The 19,242-nt window shown below is 38.3% G+C and overlaps 1 protein-coding gene and 1 non-coding gene across 2 annotated transcripts in view; one reads left to right on the top strand and one right to left on the bottom strand.

Moving 5' to 3' along the window:
• Positions 1–374: 374 nt before the first annotated feature.
• The window catches only part of CFAP210 (cilia and flagella associated protein 210), a 46,566-nt gene continuing 27,698 nt past the window's right edge, over positions 375–19,242 (bottom strand). The window contains exons 6-9 of the mRNA XM_039469981.2: positions 9,787–9,926; positions 5,864–6,056; positions 4,992–5,156; positions 375–1,179 (exon numbers count right to left, since the gene is read on the bottom strand). Coding sequence (XP_039325915.2) covers positions 838–1,179; positions 4,992–5,156; positions 5,864–6,056; positions 9,787–9,926 — 840 coding nt within the window. The 3' untranslated portion in view covers positions 375–837. The remainder of the gene's footprint in view (positions 1,180–4,991; positions 5,157–5,863; positions 6,057–9,786; positions 9,927–19,242) is intronic.
• LOC120364380 (U6 spliceosomal RNA) lies at positions 7,754–7,860 on the top strand. The gene has a single exon (XR_005579642.1). It is a non-coding gene; the product is annotated as a U6 spliceosomal RNA (small nuclear RNA).

Genomic DNA, 19,242 nt, shown 5'->3' with positions numbered 1-19,242 from the left:
TGCGCTGGTACAGCCACGCTGGATACCCATGGCACTCCTCCACCTGGGAATCTCTTGGTCTGTGGGCAATAAAAATCTGTCTGGAAATGCAGCATCCACTCACCCTCCAGGCTCTCACTGGGAGCTGCAATCCAGAGCTGCTCCTACTCGGCCATCTTGGATCCCCTCCCCCGACAAAGAAGTCTTAAAACTTCATTCAGTAATCACATTAGTGTAATAATGCTGGTATGTAATTATTTGATACTAACTACTGAAGGACAAAACAATCATATGAATTTCTCCTGAGGAGAAAAGAAATATATCAAGAATATTATTCAGCCATTAACAGAATTGAGGCACTTACACATGGCACAACATGGATGAACCCTGAAAATATGCTAAGTGAAATAAGCCAGACACAAAAGGCCACAGTACGATTGTTTATTCAAAATACCCAGTATAGGCAAAGCAGATCAACAGTTACCAGGGGCTGTGGGGAAGGCGAATGGGGAGTGACTGCTTAATGAGTACAGGGTTTCCAGTCAGAGCACTGAAAAATTCTAGAACTACACAATGCTCATGGCCACATAATATTGTGAACGTATTTAATACCACTGAATGTACATTTAAGAAGTAAATTTTACCTGTGTATTTTACCTCAGTTTAAAAAAGAAATCTCAAAATTGGGGTTTTATATATACACAAAAGAAATACTGTGAAGAGTCAATTAAATCAGACATAATTATACTTAGATGGAGAACAGTTTATTAACAGAAATTATAAGTATATAATCCACTTACATTTGTAGCTCATATATGCTACCACTTAAGTCTTCACAATGTTAAAAATAATTTTTTTCTACCATGTAAAACCTAGCCTTCTCTTTGACTTTTGAAAATTATATTTTGGTCCCTGAGGGTTATAAAATGGGAGCTGGACTCCAGTAATATCATTTGCCTGATAGCTGGGTCTTATTCCACCTCTGTCCACAAACACTGGTCCACGGCCACCTCCAGGTCCTTCCTGTACAGCTTTTACAAGAGGGTAAATATATTTATTTGTTGTTTCTGATTCAAGTTCAATTACCTCTCTGGCATAGTCCTGAAATTCTTTCTCCTTTACAGCCACAAGAGCTTCAGTAAGTCTGTAATAATCTAATTCTGCTTGTTTTGCTTGCTTTGCATCAAACTTATTTTTGGCCTATTTGGGAAAGAAAGGAAATTTAATATTGGTTAAGAACACAAACTTTTTAAATATAGGTAGCATTTGAAAATGTAGGTATAATTTTCTAAAATCATTGATGTTTTACAAGTTCTGATTTGACAACTATATACTATCATTTATTTCTGAAACTCTTCTATGCTTCTTAGAATAGCATCATGCTCAAAGTAGTCGCTGAATGAAACCTTTATTTATAGCTTTATGTGACACATTTTCAAAGAAACAACATAGTGAAATAGCAGAAAGTATGAAATTTAGATAAAAGTCAGGTAACTGAGGTTAGAATCCTGTTTCAACCACTTAGAAGATGTGAATGCTGGTGATTTAGAATGCATACTCACCATTGTCTCTATTCACCCACTATTCTGGAGGAATTCACTCAATTCTACAGTGCTGGGTCAGCCCCAATATGCCATGTCCCCAGCCACATAAGATTAAATCAGGAGTGAATTCTGGACTAAATTAAAGCATTTATATTATCTATTTCCCAAAAATTTGAAATTGGAACAATGAGTGACATTTGTCAATGTAGGTTGATAAGCACTGAGTGAAGCAAGTAGGCAATTTGCCAAAAGCCAATTTACCATTTTATAAAAATTTTGTATTTTAATTGCTTATATTAATTTACATTAGATGAGATTATATTTATGGCTTTTCTGTGATGCTCTGGTTGGCAACTTTTCATTTTGTATTCTTTGTGGCATTTTAAGAAATGCTGAGTTTATTTTCTAAAATAACAGTTACTGGTGGGGTGCGGTGACTCATGCCTTTAATCCTAGCATGTTGGAATGCCAAGGTGAGTGGATCACGAGGTCAGGAGATCAAGACCAACCTGGCCAAGATAGTGAAACCCCGTCTCTACTAAAAATACAAAAATTAGCTGGGTGTGGTGGCACACACCTGTAATCCCAGTTACTGGGGAGGCTGAGACAGTGAATTGCTTGAAACTCGGAGGCAGACGTTGCAGTGAGCTGAGATCGCGCCACTGCACTCCAGTCTGGGCAACAGAGAAAGACTCTGTCTCAAAAATAAATAAATAAATAATAAAATAACAGTTACTTTGTTTCTACTTAGGATTGTATTTAATTTTCATAAAAATAGTTCTCACAATCCAAAATGTTGGCACAAAACAGTAGCCCAAATCTGATACCTACCATAAATTTAAATTTTTGATGGAATAGAACAACCATTCTAATGTGAAATATCAAAATTTTCATTATTGAGTGCTACAATTCAAAATCAAGTTTACATACTGTTTGTGAAATTGGGGATAAAATACCAAAGTTTTAAAAAGTAGAAAATGTCAATAAGACTGGAGAAAAAGTTAAAAAAAAAAAAAAAAAAGACTGAAATCTATCTCTCATCAAAGGTAAAATGCTAACGTGGGAACTTAATAAGCAGCAATTCAGATATGTTAGTTTAGTAAATGTTTGTAGAAAAAATATTGAGGGAACAGAAAGAACCATTTGAAGCACAGAAAGGAAGTGACAATGGAAGTAAAGAATTACTATGATGAACATATGATTGGTACCTCACATTTGATGTGCATTAAGCATAAATACAAATTTATAAAGAATAGTCTCCAAAAAATTAGGCTTAAAATCCTAGAAATGCTAACAGATAAAATAACAAGTACATTTGGAAGATAATAGCTAATTATCCTGAAAACTGGAAAATAAGGCAGAAAAAATCAAGTATTCTGACTTTTCTTTAAAAATTATATCTAAGAAGAACCAAGTATTTGATCATGAAAACTTCTTGAAGACTTCAGCAAGTAAATCAGAAGGATTCCAAATACTGATCTTATTTGATCCTGATTAAAACAGCAAACTATATTTTGGCACCCAGGCAGAAATTAAACTTTTATACATCAAAAATATCAACAAAGTGAAAAGGTAACTCATGGGATGGAGAAGACATTTGCAAATCATATATCTGATGATATACAGAATATTTTTAAAACTTCTAAAATGCAACAACAAAAAATCCAATTCAAAAATGGAGGCCGGGCACATTGGCTCATGCTTGTAACCCTAGCACTTTGGGAGGCCAAGGTAAGCAGATCATTTGAGGTCAGGAGTTCAAGACTAGCCTGGCCAACATGGTGAAACCCCATCTCTACTAAATATACAAAAATTTGCCTGGTGTAGTGGTGGGCACCTATAATATCAGGTACTTGGGAGCCTGAGGCAAAAGAATTGCTTGAACCCTAGAGATGGAGGTTGCAATGAGCCAAGATCGCACCACTGCACTCCAGCCTGGGTGACAGCAAAACTCCATCCCAAATAAAAAAACAAAAATGGGCAAGTATTGGAATATGCATTCTCCAAAGAAGATATATAAAAGTGCATTAAAAGATACTCCACATCACTAATCATTAGGCTACAATGAGATACTGCTTCAAACCAATTGCAATGGCTATTAAATAAAAAGAAGAAAAACAAGTTGTTTGGCAAAATCCTTGTGCATTGCTGGTGGGAATGTAAAATAGTGCGGCTATTGTAGAAAACATGACATCTCAAAATATTAAAAATTAATATGATTCAGAATTTCCACTTTTTTTTCTTTTGCTATATAACCAAAAGAATTCAAAGTGGATTCTTGAACAAATATTTATGTAACAGTGTTCACAAAAACATTATTCGCAATAGCCAAAGATGGAAACAACCCAAATATCCTTTGATGGATGTATGGGATAAACAAAATATGGTATATATACACAATGGAATATTACTCAGCTTTAAAAAGGAATGAAAGTGATTCATAGACATATTACAACATGGAAGAATGCTGAAGACATGTTAAGTGAAATAAGCCACACAGAAAAGGACAAATATTGTCTGATTCCACTTATATGAGGTATCTAGAATAATCAAACTCATTGAGACAGAAAGTAGAACAGAAGTTACCCAGACTGGAGGAAAGAGGGGATGAGAAGTTACAGTTCAGAGTTTTAGTACACGGTGATGAAAAATCCTGGAGATGTATAGTAGCGATGATCAATGTGAATGTACTTAATGCCTCTGAACTATACACTTAACTGTGCTTGAAATGGCATTTTTTATGTTATGTATATTTTACCACACTAAAAATTAATTTAAAAAAACCTCAGCACTAAGAAAACAAACCAATTAAAAATTGGCAACACTTTTAAATAGACACTTCATAAAAGAAGGTATACAAATGGCTAGCAAGGATGTGAATAGATGTCCATTATCTTTGGTCATTAGAGAAATGTAAAATAAAGTCATGAGATATCACTATACCAGAAGAGTTAAGGTATGACAATATCAAGTGTTGGTGAGTATGTGTAGTAAGCTGTGCTTGCATACATTACTGGTAGGAATGGAAAATGGCACAGCCATTTTGAAAACAAGTTTTAGTTAAAAAGGATTGGATGCCAGATCCTCTACACATCTCTTAAAATCTGTTATGTCCATTCACTTCAAATCTGAAACCTATGAGATCCCAATCATAGTATCTGAGAAGTGGGAAAAAAGTAAAAGATGAGCATTATGGCCTGCTACGTTCATTTCTATTTTCTTTAATATTTACTAGAGTATAATAGACACTAAAGAAGGATAAACATTCATTTAAAAGATAAAACTCGCCTGCGAACTTCACTGGAGATAAAAACAGAAACCTCACATTTCAAATATATTTTATTGTGTCATAACCATAATGACCATTTTTTCTTACCTGACAAACTACTTGGGATATAGAAAATCTAGCATGAATTCTGTATTACATAATTATTGTTAAAGTAAGTATAAACATTCAGGAATAATTACCATTTGCTGAATATGGGCATCTTGAACTTCTTGGTGTTTTTTATCAGCTTTGCATTTTTTTTCCTTTTCATGTTCCCAGAAAATCCGATCTGCTTTCATGACAGCCAGCAATTGTTCTTTAGCCTCTATTTTTCTTTGTCTTTCTTCTTCCTCTTTATTTTTCATCTAGATGTTTACAAGCAAAGGAAACAAATTAAAACCTGTTTTAGCAACCAGTCCTGTCTAAAAAGGCACAGAATTAAAGAGCTGCAAGCAGAGGAGAGTCAGCCAGGAGCAAAGCAGGAGAAAACTGCACACCTCTGGGGTAGTTCCCATGAGGCCAGTTTACTTTGGTTTTTATTCTATTTCCTGAATATCGGAAAACACCCAAGTGATAAAGGACAATCTTTATTGGCTTGAAAAAGAAAACACAGGAAAAGAAAAGAAGATCTTCTCAAGGAAGGGAAATATATGTAAGTAAAAAATTAATTGTTCTAATGTGTATAAACTACCCAAATTAAATATTATGATAATCAGTCATGTAGGACATAAGTTTTGAAAGATTAAAAAATAGAAATGTAATAGGATAATTTTTACGTGGTTTGTCTTTAAAACATACAAATGAAAAGTATACCAAATAACCTTTGCATTTCAGATGGTTCTGAAACAGATAAGATTATTATTTTGCATCTATAAATATCTTATTTGTAACTGATTGTCATCTTTGTTAGGAAGTAAACATTGTCCAATTTCAAAAATATAGGAATATAATTCATACATTGTTTTTAACATCTTGGCTAGTTTTTGGTTAGAGAGGCAGATGGGATGGAAACCACAGTAGAAAGACCCTAACTTTGTCTTTCTGTTTTTATTTTAATAATTGAATTGTGTACCACAATGGCTCTATATTCTGCAATGGCTTTTAATTCTGCTTTGTTTTTTTCATCTTTTTCTCTTTCTCTTTTTTCCCATTCAGCTTCAGCTTCTGCAATATCTCTAGCAATAATCATATCTTCATTGTCAAGTTTCTCTTTCATTAGTTCACTCAAGAAGTTATGTATTCTTTCTCTTCGTTCCTCCATAAGCCTATAACAAAATAACCACACTTGTCAAATCTGCATGAACAGATGTCCAGTGGAGCCAATATAATTTAATTAGGGAGTCTGAAATACTTTGCAGTCTCTTACAAAACTAACAGGAGCCCCACTGCTCCTTACATACATTGATTATTTTATAAGTGGAAATTATTTTATTTTATTTTTTTTGAGACGGAGTTTCGCTCTTGTTACTCAGGCTGGAGTGCAATGGCATGATCTCGGCTCACCGCAACCTCCGCCTCCTGGGTTCAGGCAATTCTCCTGCCTCAGCCTCCTGAGTAGCTGGGATTACAGGCACGCGCCACCACGCCCAGCTAGTTTTTTTGAGTTTTTTTGTATTTTTAGTAGAGACGGGGTTTCACCATGTCGACCAGGATGGTCTCGATCTCTCGACCTCGTGATCCACCCGCCTCAGCCTCCCAAAGTGCTGGGATTACAGGCGTGAGCCACCGCGCCCGGCTGGAAATTATTTTTAACTGTAAAGTAACATGTATTCTAAAAATCTAAAGAGAGTAATATGTATAATATATATAAAACACATTAATACATATATGTATTATACACATATGTATAATATGTTATATATATAGTACATATGTCTGTGTGTGTATGTCTATGTAAGAAATAAGATCTTAAAATTATCTACATTGAAAAACATTTTAGGCCAGGTATGGTAGCTTATGCCTCTAATTTCAACACTCTGGGAGGCTGAGGTGGGAGGATCACTTGAGCTCAGGAGTTAGAGACCAGCTTCGGTAATATGGCAAGACCTCATCTCTACAAAAAATTGTTTTAAAAAATTAACCAAGTGTGGTGGCGCACACCTGTAGTCCCTAGCTGGGGACTCCCACTTGCATCGGGAGGCTGAGGCCAGAGGATTGGTTGAGCCCACGGGTTCAAGGTGACAGTGAGCTGTGTACCACTGTACTCCAGCCTGAGTGACAGAGTGAAACCGTATTAAAGAAAAGAAAAAAAAATGTTTTTGAGACAGTCTCACTGTCACCCAGCCTGGAGTGCAGTGACAAGATCTTGGGTCACTGCAACCTCTGCCTCCAGGTTCAAGCAATTCTCCTGCCTCAGCCTCCTGAGTAGCTGGGATTGTAGGCACCCATCACCAGGCCCAGCTAATTTTTGTATTTTTAGTAGAGAGGGGGTTTCACCATGTGCCCAGGCTTGTCTCGAACTCTTGACCTCAAGTGATCCACCTGTCTCGGTTCCCAAAGTGCTGGGATTACAGGCATAAGCTACTGTACCTGGTTACAGAAAATATTTCAGTACTTTATCAGACTACCCTGCTTACTCTATCACTGAAGCCTGGGGCTATAAAAGGCTTTTATTTAAATAAAATCTAGAAAATAACCTAATAAAAGTTATCAAAATCCTAAATATCCATCACCTCAATACCTGTGTGGAATTTATTCATAGCACTTCTTTGACTTGATCTGTTTAAATTTCTCTCTCCCTTTACACTATAAGGTTCCTTTAAAAAAAAAAAAAAAGAGAGAGAGAGAGACAGGATCTTGCTGTGCTGGCCAGACTGGTCTCAAACTCCTGGCCTCAGGTAATCCTCCTGCTTTAGCCTCTCGAATTCACCATGAGATTCCTCAGGTCAGAAAGTGAATGAGTCCTCTTTTTAGTTAAGAGCCAAGCATGTGCCTGGTATATCATAAGAACAAATACATTTTGGTGCTTGCTTTGGCAGCACATATACTAAAATTGGAACAATACAGAGAAGATTAGCATGGCCCCTGTGCAAGGATGACAGGCAAATTCATGAAGCATTCCATATTTTTAAATAAAAATAAAATACATGATGTTAAATGGCATTTTTATGCAATTGTATAAAAAATTTTGTTGTGACAAATTCACTCATTGAGTGAATTTGCAAAGCAGCATGTGAGAAATAATGAGAAAGGATACAGTGCATACTCCAAGAAAATGACAACTTAAACTGGAGAAAATATATTTTTTTGCATAAAAATATATTTATGCAAATATATTTATAGTTATACAAGGCAAAGGGTAGTAAATCCATGAGAAAGCTAGAAAATGATATGGAAAAAGGAGAAAAAAAGCCTTCAGAGAAGAGGTGACATTTCAGAATTGAAAAAAAAACAGTATTTTAAGCAGTTGTATTGATTGCTTACTATGTGCCTGACACTATTCCAGTTGCTGGGGACAGACATAACAGTGAACAAAAACATTAGAAGTTGGGCATGGTGGTGCGTACTCAAGAGGCTAAGACAGAAGGATCCTTGAAGCTATGAGGTTTAGGCTACAGGGCACTGTGATCACATCTATAAAGAGTCATTGTCTTCCAGCCTGGGCAACATAGCAAGACCTCAGCTCTAAAGAAAAATGTTTTAATAAAAATAAGAATCTCTGCCCTAATGGAGCTTTCATGATTGCTGGAGGAGAGGGACAGTAAAAAAAATAAGTAATTTAAAAAATACCTATCAAGCAATGAGTGGAGGGAACACAGGTAAAGTGATAAGCAATTGGGGAGGGGGTCTAATTTTAAACAAGGTAGTCAGAGAAAGCCTCAATGAGAAGGTAAAATTTAAGTACAGATCTGAAAGAGTTAATAAAGCAAGTTAGGTGCTCTCTGGAGGTGAGCATTCCCTAGAGCAGGCAGAGGCAATTCCAATGCAAGTGAGAAGAGGGAGAGGAGAGAATAGTAAGAGAAGAGGTCTGAGGGATAATGCTGGAGGGATGAACTGGGAAGATGGAAATTTGGGTAGGTGGAGAGCCTTATGGGCCATTGTAAAGACTCTGAGATATAAAGCCATCAGAGGATTTTGCACAAGGGGAAAGCATGATTTAGAGAGAAACACCATGTAGTGCAATCTGGCCTCCTACTTTTACCTCTACACCCCATACCAAACTGCTCACTAATATAAGCAATGTCCTCTAAATCTGATGAATACTTCATTTTAAAAATTATACTTAATCCCATTACTGACCTAACACAGATAACTGCTCCCTTCTTACTGAGACTATTCTCCCTGATGTTTCCCTGGTTTTCTTCCAATCTCTGGAAACTCTTCTTTGGTTTTCACATTATCTTATTTTTCCATTTGACTTTTCAGTGGAGTTCTCTAGGGACCATGCCACCTTCATTTCTTACTACTCGCCCTAGGTGAGCTCATCTGTATCCACAACTCCAACTACCACTTACATAGCAATGGCTCACAAAGCCATCTTCAGCTCATATTCCTCTGGGACAGCAGATCAGCGTTTCTGACTGTCTACAAGATGATGTCCTCATGGCCGGGCGCGGTGGCTCAAGCCTGTAATCCTAGCACTTTGGGAGGCCGAGGCGGGTGGATCACAAGGTCAGGAGATCGAGACCATCCTGGTCAACAAGGTGAAACCCCGTCTCTACTAAAAATACAAAAAATTAGCTGGGCATGGTGGTGCGTGCCTGTAATCCCAGCTACTCAGGAGGCTGAGACAGAAGAATTGCCTGAACCCAGGAGGTGGAGGTTGCGGTGAGCCGAGATCGTGCCATTGCACTCCAGCCTGGGTAACAAGAGAGAAACTCCGTCTCAAAAAAAAAAAAAAAAAAAAAAAAAGATGTCCTCACACCCATGTCCCAAACGGAAATCAAGTCACTGAATGGTCCAGTCATATATAAAATAAGATATCTGTTCTTAAAGACTACTCTCATAATAATCATAAAATCATAGTACTTTATTTTAAACATTATTAAAGCTTACCTGTGTGTTTCAGCTTCTTTTTCTTTTCTCATTTGTATAAGACACTTTTTTGCTTTGATAAATTTTCTAATCTTTTCATCTTCTTCCTCTTGCTGCTGCTGTTCTACAGCTTTGATTATATGTTTATCCTGCATATGTTCCTTGGGGGGAAAACTGTATGTTAACTTATCACAAAGAAAAATATCTTTCAACTTATCAATAGCTAACAAGAACCTGTCCTAATTCTCCTTCCAGACTAAATCACTGTTGCTAGTTTCTTGTCCAGACTTTGCTTTTGCATACATATAAGGAAATACAGATATGTATTCTAAGAAAAATTTTACAAATAGGTCACTAATATTTAAAACAAAAGGTAAAGATCTGTTCATGTTAGCATACATTCTATGATCTCAGCTTGAGTTAGCCATCATAAAAACAGATGCCATTGAGCACAATAGCCTGGGGGTGTGTGTGTCTGTGTGTGTGTGTGTGTGTGTGTGTGTGTGTGTGTGTGTGTGTGTGTATTAGCATATTTTGTTATTTAAACAGGGTGTCTGTTACCCAGGCTGGAGTGCAGTGACATGATCATAGCTCATGATGAGGAGGAGGACGGGGAGGAGAAGGAGAAGAACAGAGAGTTAGGAAATAGAGTACTCGCTTTTGACCTTCATCCTTTCTTTTTTCTTGCTGCCCAGAATGTGGACATGAGGGCTGAAACTCCATTAGCTATTCAGGGCATGAGGCAAACTTCAGAATAGATGCCATGTATGTACAAAGAATAACAGAGTAGGCTGGGCGTGGTGGCTCATGCCTGTAATCCCAGCACTTTGGGAGGCTGAAGCAGGCGGATCACCTGAGGTCAGGAATTCAAGACCAGCCTGGCCAACATGGTGAAACCCCAACTCTACTAAAAATACAAAAATTAGCCGGGCATAGTGGTGGGTGCCTGTAATCCCAGCTACTTGGGAGACTGAGGCAGGGAGAATTGTTTGAACCCAGGAGGCGGATGTTGCAGTCAGCTGAGATCACATCACTGCACTCCAGCCTGGGTGACAGAACAAGACTCCAGCTCCAAAAAAAAAAAAAAAAAGAGTAACAGAGTTAAAAAAAGAGAGAAAGAAAAAGGTGTCTTAGTCCTGTTAACTCTACAGCTGCCATTACCCGACACCCCTCCACTTTAAACCTGTATATTATTTTGGGTTTTCTATCATATGCATTAAGTCTTCTCTTAACTATGAGAAAAGATTCTTAAAAATTACAGCATTATTTCAAAAAGTCCAATATCTATCAGAGGGATTCTAGAACAAGAGAAAGACAAAATAGGAGGGGACAAAATTATTTACGAAATAAAGCAATATAAGTTCTCAGGATGAAAGAAGTATAAGTTTCCAGAATAAAAGCATCAACTGAATGCCAGAAAAATGAATGAAGGCACATCATTGTAAAATTTTAAAGCACCAGAGATAAAGAGAGGACCCTAAAACCATTCAGATACAGAGAGAAAGAAGAAAAAGAAAAAAAAAATGGCTGGGGGCGATGGCTCACGCCTGTAATCCCAGCACTTCGGGAGGCCAAGGCGGATGGATCACTTAAGGCCAGAAGTTCAAGACCAGCCTGGCCAACATGGCAAAACCCTGTCTCTAAGAAAAATACAAAAAATAGCCAGAAATGGTGGCACACACTGGTAATCCCAGCTACTGGGGAGGCTGAGGCACAAGAAGTGCTTAACCCTGGCAGGTGGAGGTTGCAGCAGTGAGCCAACACCATTGCCACTGCTCTCCAGCTAGAGAGGCAGGGTGAAACTATCTCAAAACAAAACAACAAAAAAAAGAAAAGTAAAAATGATTACATATATTAGATGAAGATCATCAATGGCATCATGCTTTTCAATAGCAATACTGGATGCCAGAGGAATATAAAACAATGAATACAAAATTCTGAATTCTGAACCCAGAATTCTCTAACCAATCAAATTATAAATCATGCATGACTTTAAAAGATAAGCTTTCCATACTATTATACTAGTCCTTAAAAAATAATAATTAAGAAGATAAGCTTTTCAGATAATTCAAAAATTTTACCTCCCATACACCCATTCTTAAGGAAGCTACTCAAAGGTGTATTTTATCAAGATGAGGGAGTAGACCAAGAAAGAAAAAGACAAAAGAATGAGGAAATGGGAGATTTATCCCTAGAAAGTAATATTCTATGCACACATCACAGTTTTTAATGTTAACAAAGGTTAAATACATAACATACACCCTTACCAAAAAAGTGAAAATGCAAAATTAAAACTTTAAACAAAAATCTTACTAATTAAAAAACTTGTATTGGCTACCATTTGTACAATAAATTTAAATGTTTTCATTTTGGCAGCACATGAAAAAAGTGATAGTAGAAAAGAAAGTCTCTGGGGGTTTTCAAATAGCAGAATAGGCAGTTTTGCCATGTAGGAGAAGCAGTATTAAATATTAGTTTCCCCAAAATTCACATCTGAAAATGTTTAGTTATAAAGTCACAGAATTTTTTTTCAGTAGAGACCCCAATGCATAATTAGCCACTGTAGGTGACCTGTTTGAAAGGACAATATCTCTTTAAAGTATAACTTTACTCATACGGACATAGAAAAGAAGTCTTAAGAATATGAACATGATCTTAAGGGAGGCAAGAGGAACAGGGGAAGACATAAAAGCAAGAAAAATGACATGGTAATTGCAATCACTAGAAAACCATATTCTCAGTCAGTGCAGAACACTGTCTTCTGTCTACAGCAGGTGCTTATTCCAGATCTGTTATTGCAGCATGGATTTAATTTGCTTGTAGTCTCATCATTCAAATATTTTACTGTGTACTGGAGAGCATTTAGAAGATACTCTACACTATTAAGAGGTTGGTCCTTAAGAATTTTGATACACACCAGTTATGATAGCTCACACCTATAATACCAGCACTATGGGAGGCCAAGACGGGAGGACTACTTGAGCTCAGGAGTTGGAGACCATCCTATACCACATACCCCATTAGCCAGGCATAGTGGTGTACGCCTAGTCCCATCTACTTAGGATGCTAAGGTGGGAGAATTGTTTAAGCCTGGGAAGTCAAGCCTTCAGTGAGCCATGATTGTGCCACTGTACTCCAGCCTGGGCAACAGAGCAAGATCCTATCTCAAAACATAAAATAAGTAAAAAATCAGGAAGTTATGTTACCTTTGTCTACCAGATTAGGCTAAAAAAAAAAAACAACTTTGATACAACCTTTTATATCAAGTTTGGAAGTTTTGGCAAATGCTCCTACTGTCATAGAGTATTATAATACCAGCTGTAGGCCAGGCGCGGTGGCTCAAGCCTGTAATCCCAGCACTTTGGGAGGCCGAGGCGGGTGGATCACGAGGTCGAGAGATCGAGACCATCCTGGTCAACATGGTGAAACTCCGTCTCCACTAAAAATACAAAAAACTAGCTGGGCGTGGTGGCGCGTGCCTGTAATCCCAGCGACTTAGGAGGCTGAGACAGGAGAATTGCCTGAGCCCAGGAGGCGGAGGTTGCGGTGAGCCGACATCGTGCCATTGCACTCCAGCCTGGGTAACAAGAGCGAAACTCTGTCTCAAAAAAAAAAAAAATAATAATAATACCAGCTGTATTAGTCCATTCTCAACTTACTGTCAAGAACTACCTGAGACTGGGTAATTTATGAAGAAAACAGGTTTAACTGTCACAATTCCACAGGCTGTATAGGAAGTATGACCGGGAGGCCTCAGGAAACTTATGATCATGGCATAAGGTGAAAGGAAGTAAGCAGTCTTCACATGATAGCAAGACAGAGAGCATGAAGAGGGAAGTGCTACACACTTTTAAACAATCAAATCTCATGAGAATTCACTTACGAGACTGCACTAGGAAGATAGTGTTAAACCATTAGAAACCATCCCCCATGATCTAATCACTTCCCACCAGGACCCACCTCTAACACTCAGGATCACAATTCAACAAGGGATTTGGGTGGTGACACAGAGCCAAACCATATCATTCTGCCCCTAACCCCTCCCAAATCTCGTTTCCTTCTCATATTTCAAAACCAATCATGCCTTTCCAACAGTCCCCAAAAGTTTTAACTCATTCCAGCATTAACTCAAAAGTCTAACTCCAAAGTCTCACTGAGACAAGCAAATCCCTCCCACTTGAGGCCACAAAATCAAAAACAAGTTAATTAATTTCAAGATACAATGGAGATACAGGCATTAGGTAAATGTTACTGTTTCAAAAGGGAGAAATTGGCCAAAACAAAGGGCCTACAGACTCCATGCAGGTCCAAAACCCAGCAGGGCAGTTATTAAATTTTAAAGTTCCTAAATTATTTTCTTTGACTCCATGTCTCATACCCAGCGCATGCTGATGCAAGGGGTTGGCTCCCATGGCCTTGGGCAGTTCCACCTCTGTGGCTCTGCAGGGTACAGCCCCCTCGACAGCTTTTATGGACTAGTGTTGAGTACCTGAGGCTTTTCCAGGTGCACAGTGCAAGATGTTGCTACATCTACCATTCTGGGGTCTGTAGGACAGTGGCAAACATGGTTTGGCTCTGTGTCCCCATCCAAGTCTTCTCTCAAATTGCACTCCCATGATTCACACATGTTCTGGGAGGGACCTGGTGGGAGATAATTGAATCACGGGGGCAGTTTCCTCCTTACTGGTCGCATGATAATGAATAAGTATCACAAGATCTGATGGTTTTATAAAGAGGCGTTCTCCTGCACAAACTCTCTCTCTTTGCCTGCTGCCATCCATGTCAGATGTGACTTGTTCCTCCTTGCTTTTCACCATGATTGTGAGGCTTACCCAGCCATGTGGAACTATAAATCCAATTAAACCTCTTTCTTTTGTAAATTGTCCAGCCTTGGGTATGTCTTTATCAGCAGCATGAAAATTGACTAATACAGTAAATTGGTACCAGTAGAGTAGGGTGTTGTTGAAAAGATACCTGAAAATACGGTAGTGACTTTGGAACTGGGTAACAGGCAGAGGTTGGAACAGTTTGCAGGGCTCAGAAGAAGACAAGAAAATGTGGGAAAGTTGGAACTTCCTAGATACTTGTTGAATGGCTTTGACCAAAAGCCTGATAGCGATATGGACAATAAGGTCCAGGCTGAGACAGTCTCAGATGAAGATGAGGAACTTGTTATGAACTGGAGAAAAGGTAACTCTTGTTATGTTTTAGCAAAGAGACTGGTGGCATTTTGCCCCTGCCCTAGAGATTTGTGGAACTCTGAATTTGAGAGAGATGATTTAGGGTATCTGGCAGAAAAGAGTTCTAAGCAGCAAAGCATTCAAGAGGTGACTTGGGTGCTGTTAAAAACATTCCTGCTCTGTATCTCTAAAGCAGGGACTCAGGCTAAAGCCGGTCTCTTTACTAAAGCATAGTAAGAGTGACCTTTACTCCAGGTCCCAGTAAGTTCCTCATCTGCATCTAATAACACCTTAGTCTGCATTTCGTTGTCCATATCACTATCAGCATTTTGGTCACAATCATTCAACAAGTCTCTAGGAAGTTCCAAACGTTCTCTCATCTTCCTGTCTTCTGAGCCCTCCAATGTTTCAACCTCTGTCTCTTAACCCAGTTCCAAAGTTGCTTCCACATTTTCAGGTATCTTTATAGCAATGCCCCACTCCCAGTACCAATTTTCTGTACTGGTCCGTTCTCACACTGCTACGAAGAACTACCTGAGACTGGGTAATTTATAAAGAAAAGAGGTTTAATTGACTCACAGTCCCACAGGCTGTATAGAAAGCATGGCTGAGGAGGGCTCAGGAAACTTACAATCATGGTAGGAGGCAAAGGGGAGGCAAGGCACATCTTCACATGACAGCAGGAAAGAGAGTGAAGGGGAAGGTGCTACACATTTTTAAACAACCAGATCTCATGAGAAGTCAGTATAAGAACAGCAAGGAGGAAATCCAATCCCCCTTGATCCAATCACATCCCACCAGGTCCCTCTCCAAACATGGAATTACAATTCGACATGAGATTTGGGTAGGGATACAGCCAAACTATATCGACCTCTTAGCCATTTGTATGTTTTCTTTTGAGAAATGTCTATTCAAATCTTTGCCCATTTTAAAATCAGATTATTAGAGTTTTTTTTTCTATTGAGTTGTTTGAGCTCCTTATATATTCTGGTTTTTAATCTCTTGTTAGATGGATAATTTGCAAATACTGTCTCCCATTCTGTGGGTTGTCTCTTCACTATTTTGTTTCTTTTGCTGTGCAGAAGCTTTTTAACTTGATATGATCCCATTTGTCCCTTTTTGCTTTAGTTGTCTGTGCTTATAGGGTATTATTCAAGAAATCTTTGCCCAGTCCAATGTCCTAAAGAGTTTCTTCAAGGTTTTCTTCACAAATTCAACAAGGGATTTGGGTGGTGATTGTTTTCTTCACAATTCAACAAGGGATTTTAGTTTCATAGTTTGAGCTCTTAGATTTAAATCTTTAATCCACTTTGATTTGATTTTTAAATATATATATATAGAGAGAGGTGGGGTCTTGCTATGTTGCCCAGGCTGGTCTCAAATTCCTGGCCTCCAGTGATCCTCCTGCCTTGGCCTCCCAACATGCTGGAATTACAAGTGTGAGCCACTGTGCCTAGCCTAATTTGACTTTTGTATATGGTGAGAGATAGGGGTCTAGTTTCATTGTTCTGCATATGGATACCCAGTGTTCCCAGCACCATTTATTGAAGAGACTGTCTTTTCCTCTATGTATGTTCTTGGCACCTTTGTCAAAAAATGAGTTCACTGTTGGTGGTCGGAGATGGTTGCTCATACCTGTAATCCCAGCACTTTGGGAGGCCGAGGCACATGGATCAATCACTTGAGGTAGGAGTTTGAGACCAGACATGACCAATATGGTGAAACCCCACCTCTACTGAAAAACACAAACATTCACTGGGCATTGTGGTGGGTGCCTTATTCCCAGCTACCTGGGAAGCTGAAACAGGAGAATCACAAGAACTTGGGAAGCAGAGGTTGCAGTAACCCAAGATCATGTACCTGGACTCTAGACTGGGCAATAAAGCAACACTCCATCTCAAAAATAATTTTATAATAAACAAACACTTAAAAATAAGAAAATGAGTTCACTGGAGGTGTGTAAATTTGTTTATGGGTTCTGTATTTTTATTCCATTGGTTTATGTATCTTTTTTCATGCTGGTACCATGCTGTTTTGGTTACTATGTCTCTGTAGTATAATTTGAAGTCAGGCAATTTGGTTCCTCCAGTTTCATTCTTTTGCTCAGGATAGTTTTAGGTATTCTGAGTCTTTTGTGGTTCCATATAAACTTTAGGATTGTTTCTTCTATTTCTGTGAAAAATGTCACTGGTATTTTGACAAGGATTACATTTACTCTGTAGTTTGCTTTGAGCAGTATGGACATTTTAACAGTACTGATTCTTCCAATCCATGAACATAGAATATCTTTCCCTTTTTGATATCTTTTTCAATTTCTTGCATCAGTGTTTTATAGAGATCTTTCACTTCTTTGATTCATTCCTAGGTATTTTATTTTATTTGTAGCTTGTAAATGGGATTACTTTCTTGATTTCTTTTTCAGATTGTTTTCTGTTGGCATTTTTATGTGCTGATTTTGTGTCCTGCAACTTATTGAATTTGTTAATCAGTTCTAATACTTTTTCGGCACTGTCTCTAGGGCCTTCCAAATATCATATCATCTGCAAACAGGGATAATTTGATCATATAATCTGCAAACAGGGATAATTTTACTTCTTTCTTTTTATTTTGGATGCCCTTTGCTTCATCCTCTTGTCTGATTGCTCTAGCTAGGACTTTCAATACACTGTTGAATAACAGTGGTGACACTGGACATCTTTGTTGTGTTCCAAAAAGGAAAGGCTTTCAAATTTTCCCCATTCAGCATGATTCTAGATGTGGGTCTGTCATATACGGCTTTAATTATGTTGAAGTACGTTCCTTCTATCCTGCTTTTTGAGGATTTTTATCATGAAGAGCTACGGAATTTTATCAAATGCTTTTTCAGCATCAATTGAAATGATCATATGGTTTTTGTCCTTTATTCTGTTTATATATCACATTAACTGATTTACATATGTTGAACCATCTTTGCATCCCAGGGATAAATACCACTTGGTCATGATGAATGATCTTTCTTATGTATTGCTGAATTCAGTTTGCTAGTTTTTTTTTTTTTCCCTAAGTTTTTGTATTTTTAGTAGAGACAGGGTTTCACCATGTTGACCAGGATGGTCTTGATCTCTTGACCTTGTGATCCGCCCGCCTCGGCCTCCCAAAGTGCTGGGATTACAGGCTTGAGCCACTGTGCCCGGCTTTTTTTTTTTTTTTTTTAAGACAGGGTTTCACCATGTTGGTCAGGCTGGTCTTGAACTCCTGACCTCAGGTGATCCGCCCACCTTGGCCTCCAAAGTGCTTGGATTAGAAGCATGAGCCACCACACCTGGCTTTGCTAGTATTTTGATAAGGATTTTTCATCAACATTAATCAGAGACACTGGCCTGTAGTTTTCTTTTTTTTTTTTGATGTGTCTTTGTCTGGTTTTGGTATCAAGGTAATACTGGCATCACAGAATGAGTGTGAAAGTATTCCTTCCTCCTCTATTTTTCAGAGTAGTATGAGTATGATTGATATTAGTTCTCCTTTGCAGGTTTGCTAGAATTCAGTAATGAAGCCACTGGGTCCCAGGCTTTTCTTTAACTGGGAGACTTTTTATTATGGTTTCAATCTCTCTCTCTCTCTCTCTCTCTTTTTTTTTTTTATGGCTTCAATCTCATCCCCTGTTATTAGTCTGTTCAGATTTTGGATTTTTTCATGGTTCAATCTTGGTAGGCTGTATGTGTCTAGGAACTTATCTATATGTATTCTAGGTTATCCAATTTATTGACATATAGTCGCTCATAGTAGCCTCTAATGTTCCTTTGAATTTCTGCAGCATCAGTTGTAATGTCTCTTTTCATCTCTGAGTTTTTTAATTTAGATCTTCTCCTTTTTTCTTAATCTCACTAGAGGGTTGTAAATTTTGTTTATCTTTTCAAAAAAATAAACTTTTCAGGCTAGGCACAGTGGCTCACACCTGTAATCCCAGCACTTTGGGAGGCTGAGGTAGGAGAATCACGAGGTCAGGAGTTTGAGACCAGCCTGGCCAACATGGTGAAACCCTGTCTCTACTAAAAAAATATAAAACTTAGCCAAGTGTGGTGGTGCATGCCTGTAATACTAGCTACTTATGAAGCTGAGGCAGAAGATCACTTGAACCCAGGAGGCAGCGATTGCAGTGAGCTCAGATCCCACCAGTGCACTCCAGCCTGGGGGACAAAGCAAGACTCTGTCTCAAAAAATAAACCGGGCTGGGCACCAGTGGCTCACCCCTGTAATCCCAGCGCTTTGGAAGGCCAGGTCAGGTGGATCACCTGAGGTCAGTAGTTCAAGACCAGCC

The sequence above is a fragment of the Saimiri boliviensis genome, chromosome 5 (assembly GCF_048565385.1).
Source record: "Saimiri boliviensis isolate mSaiBol1 chromosome 5, mSaiBol1.pri, whole genome shotgun sequence".
Lineage (NCBI taxonomy): Eukaryota > Metazoa > Chordata > Mammalia > Primates > Cebidae > Saimiri > Saimiri boliviensis.
Note: the sequence above shows the minus strand (reverse complement) of the source record. Positions and strands in the feature narration are given on the sequence as shown.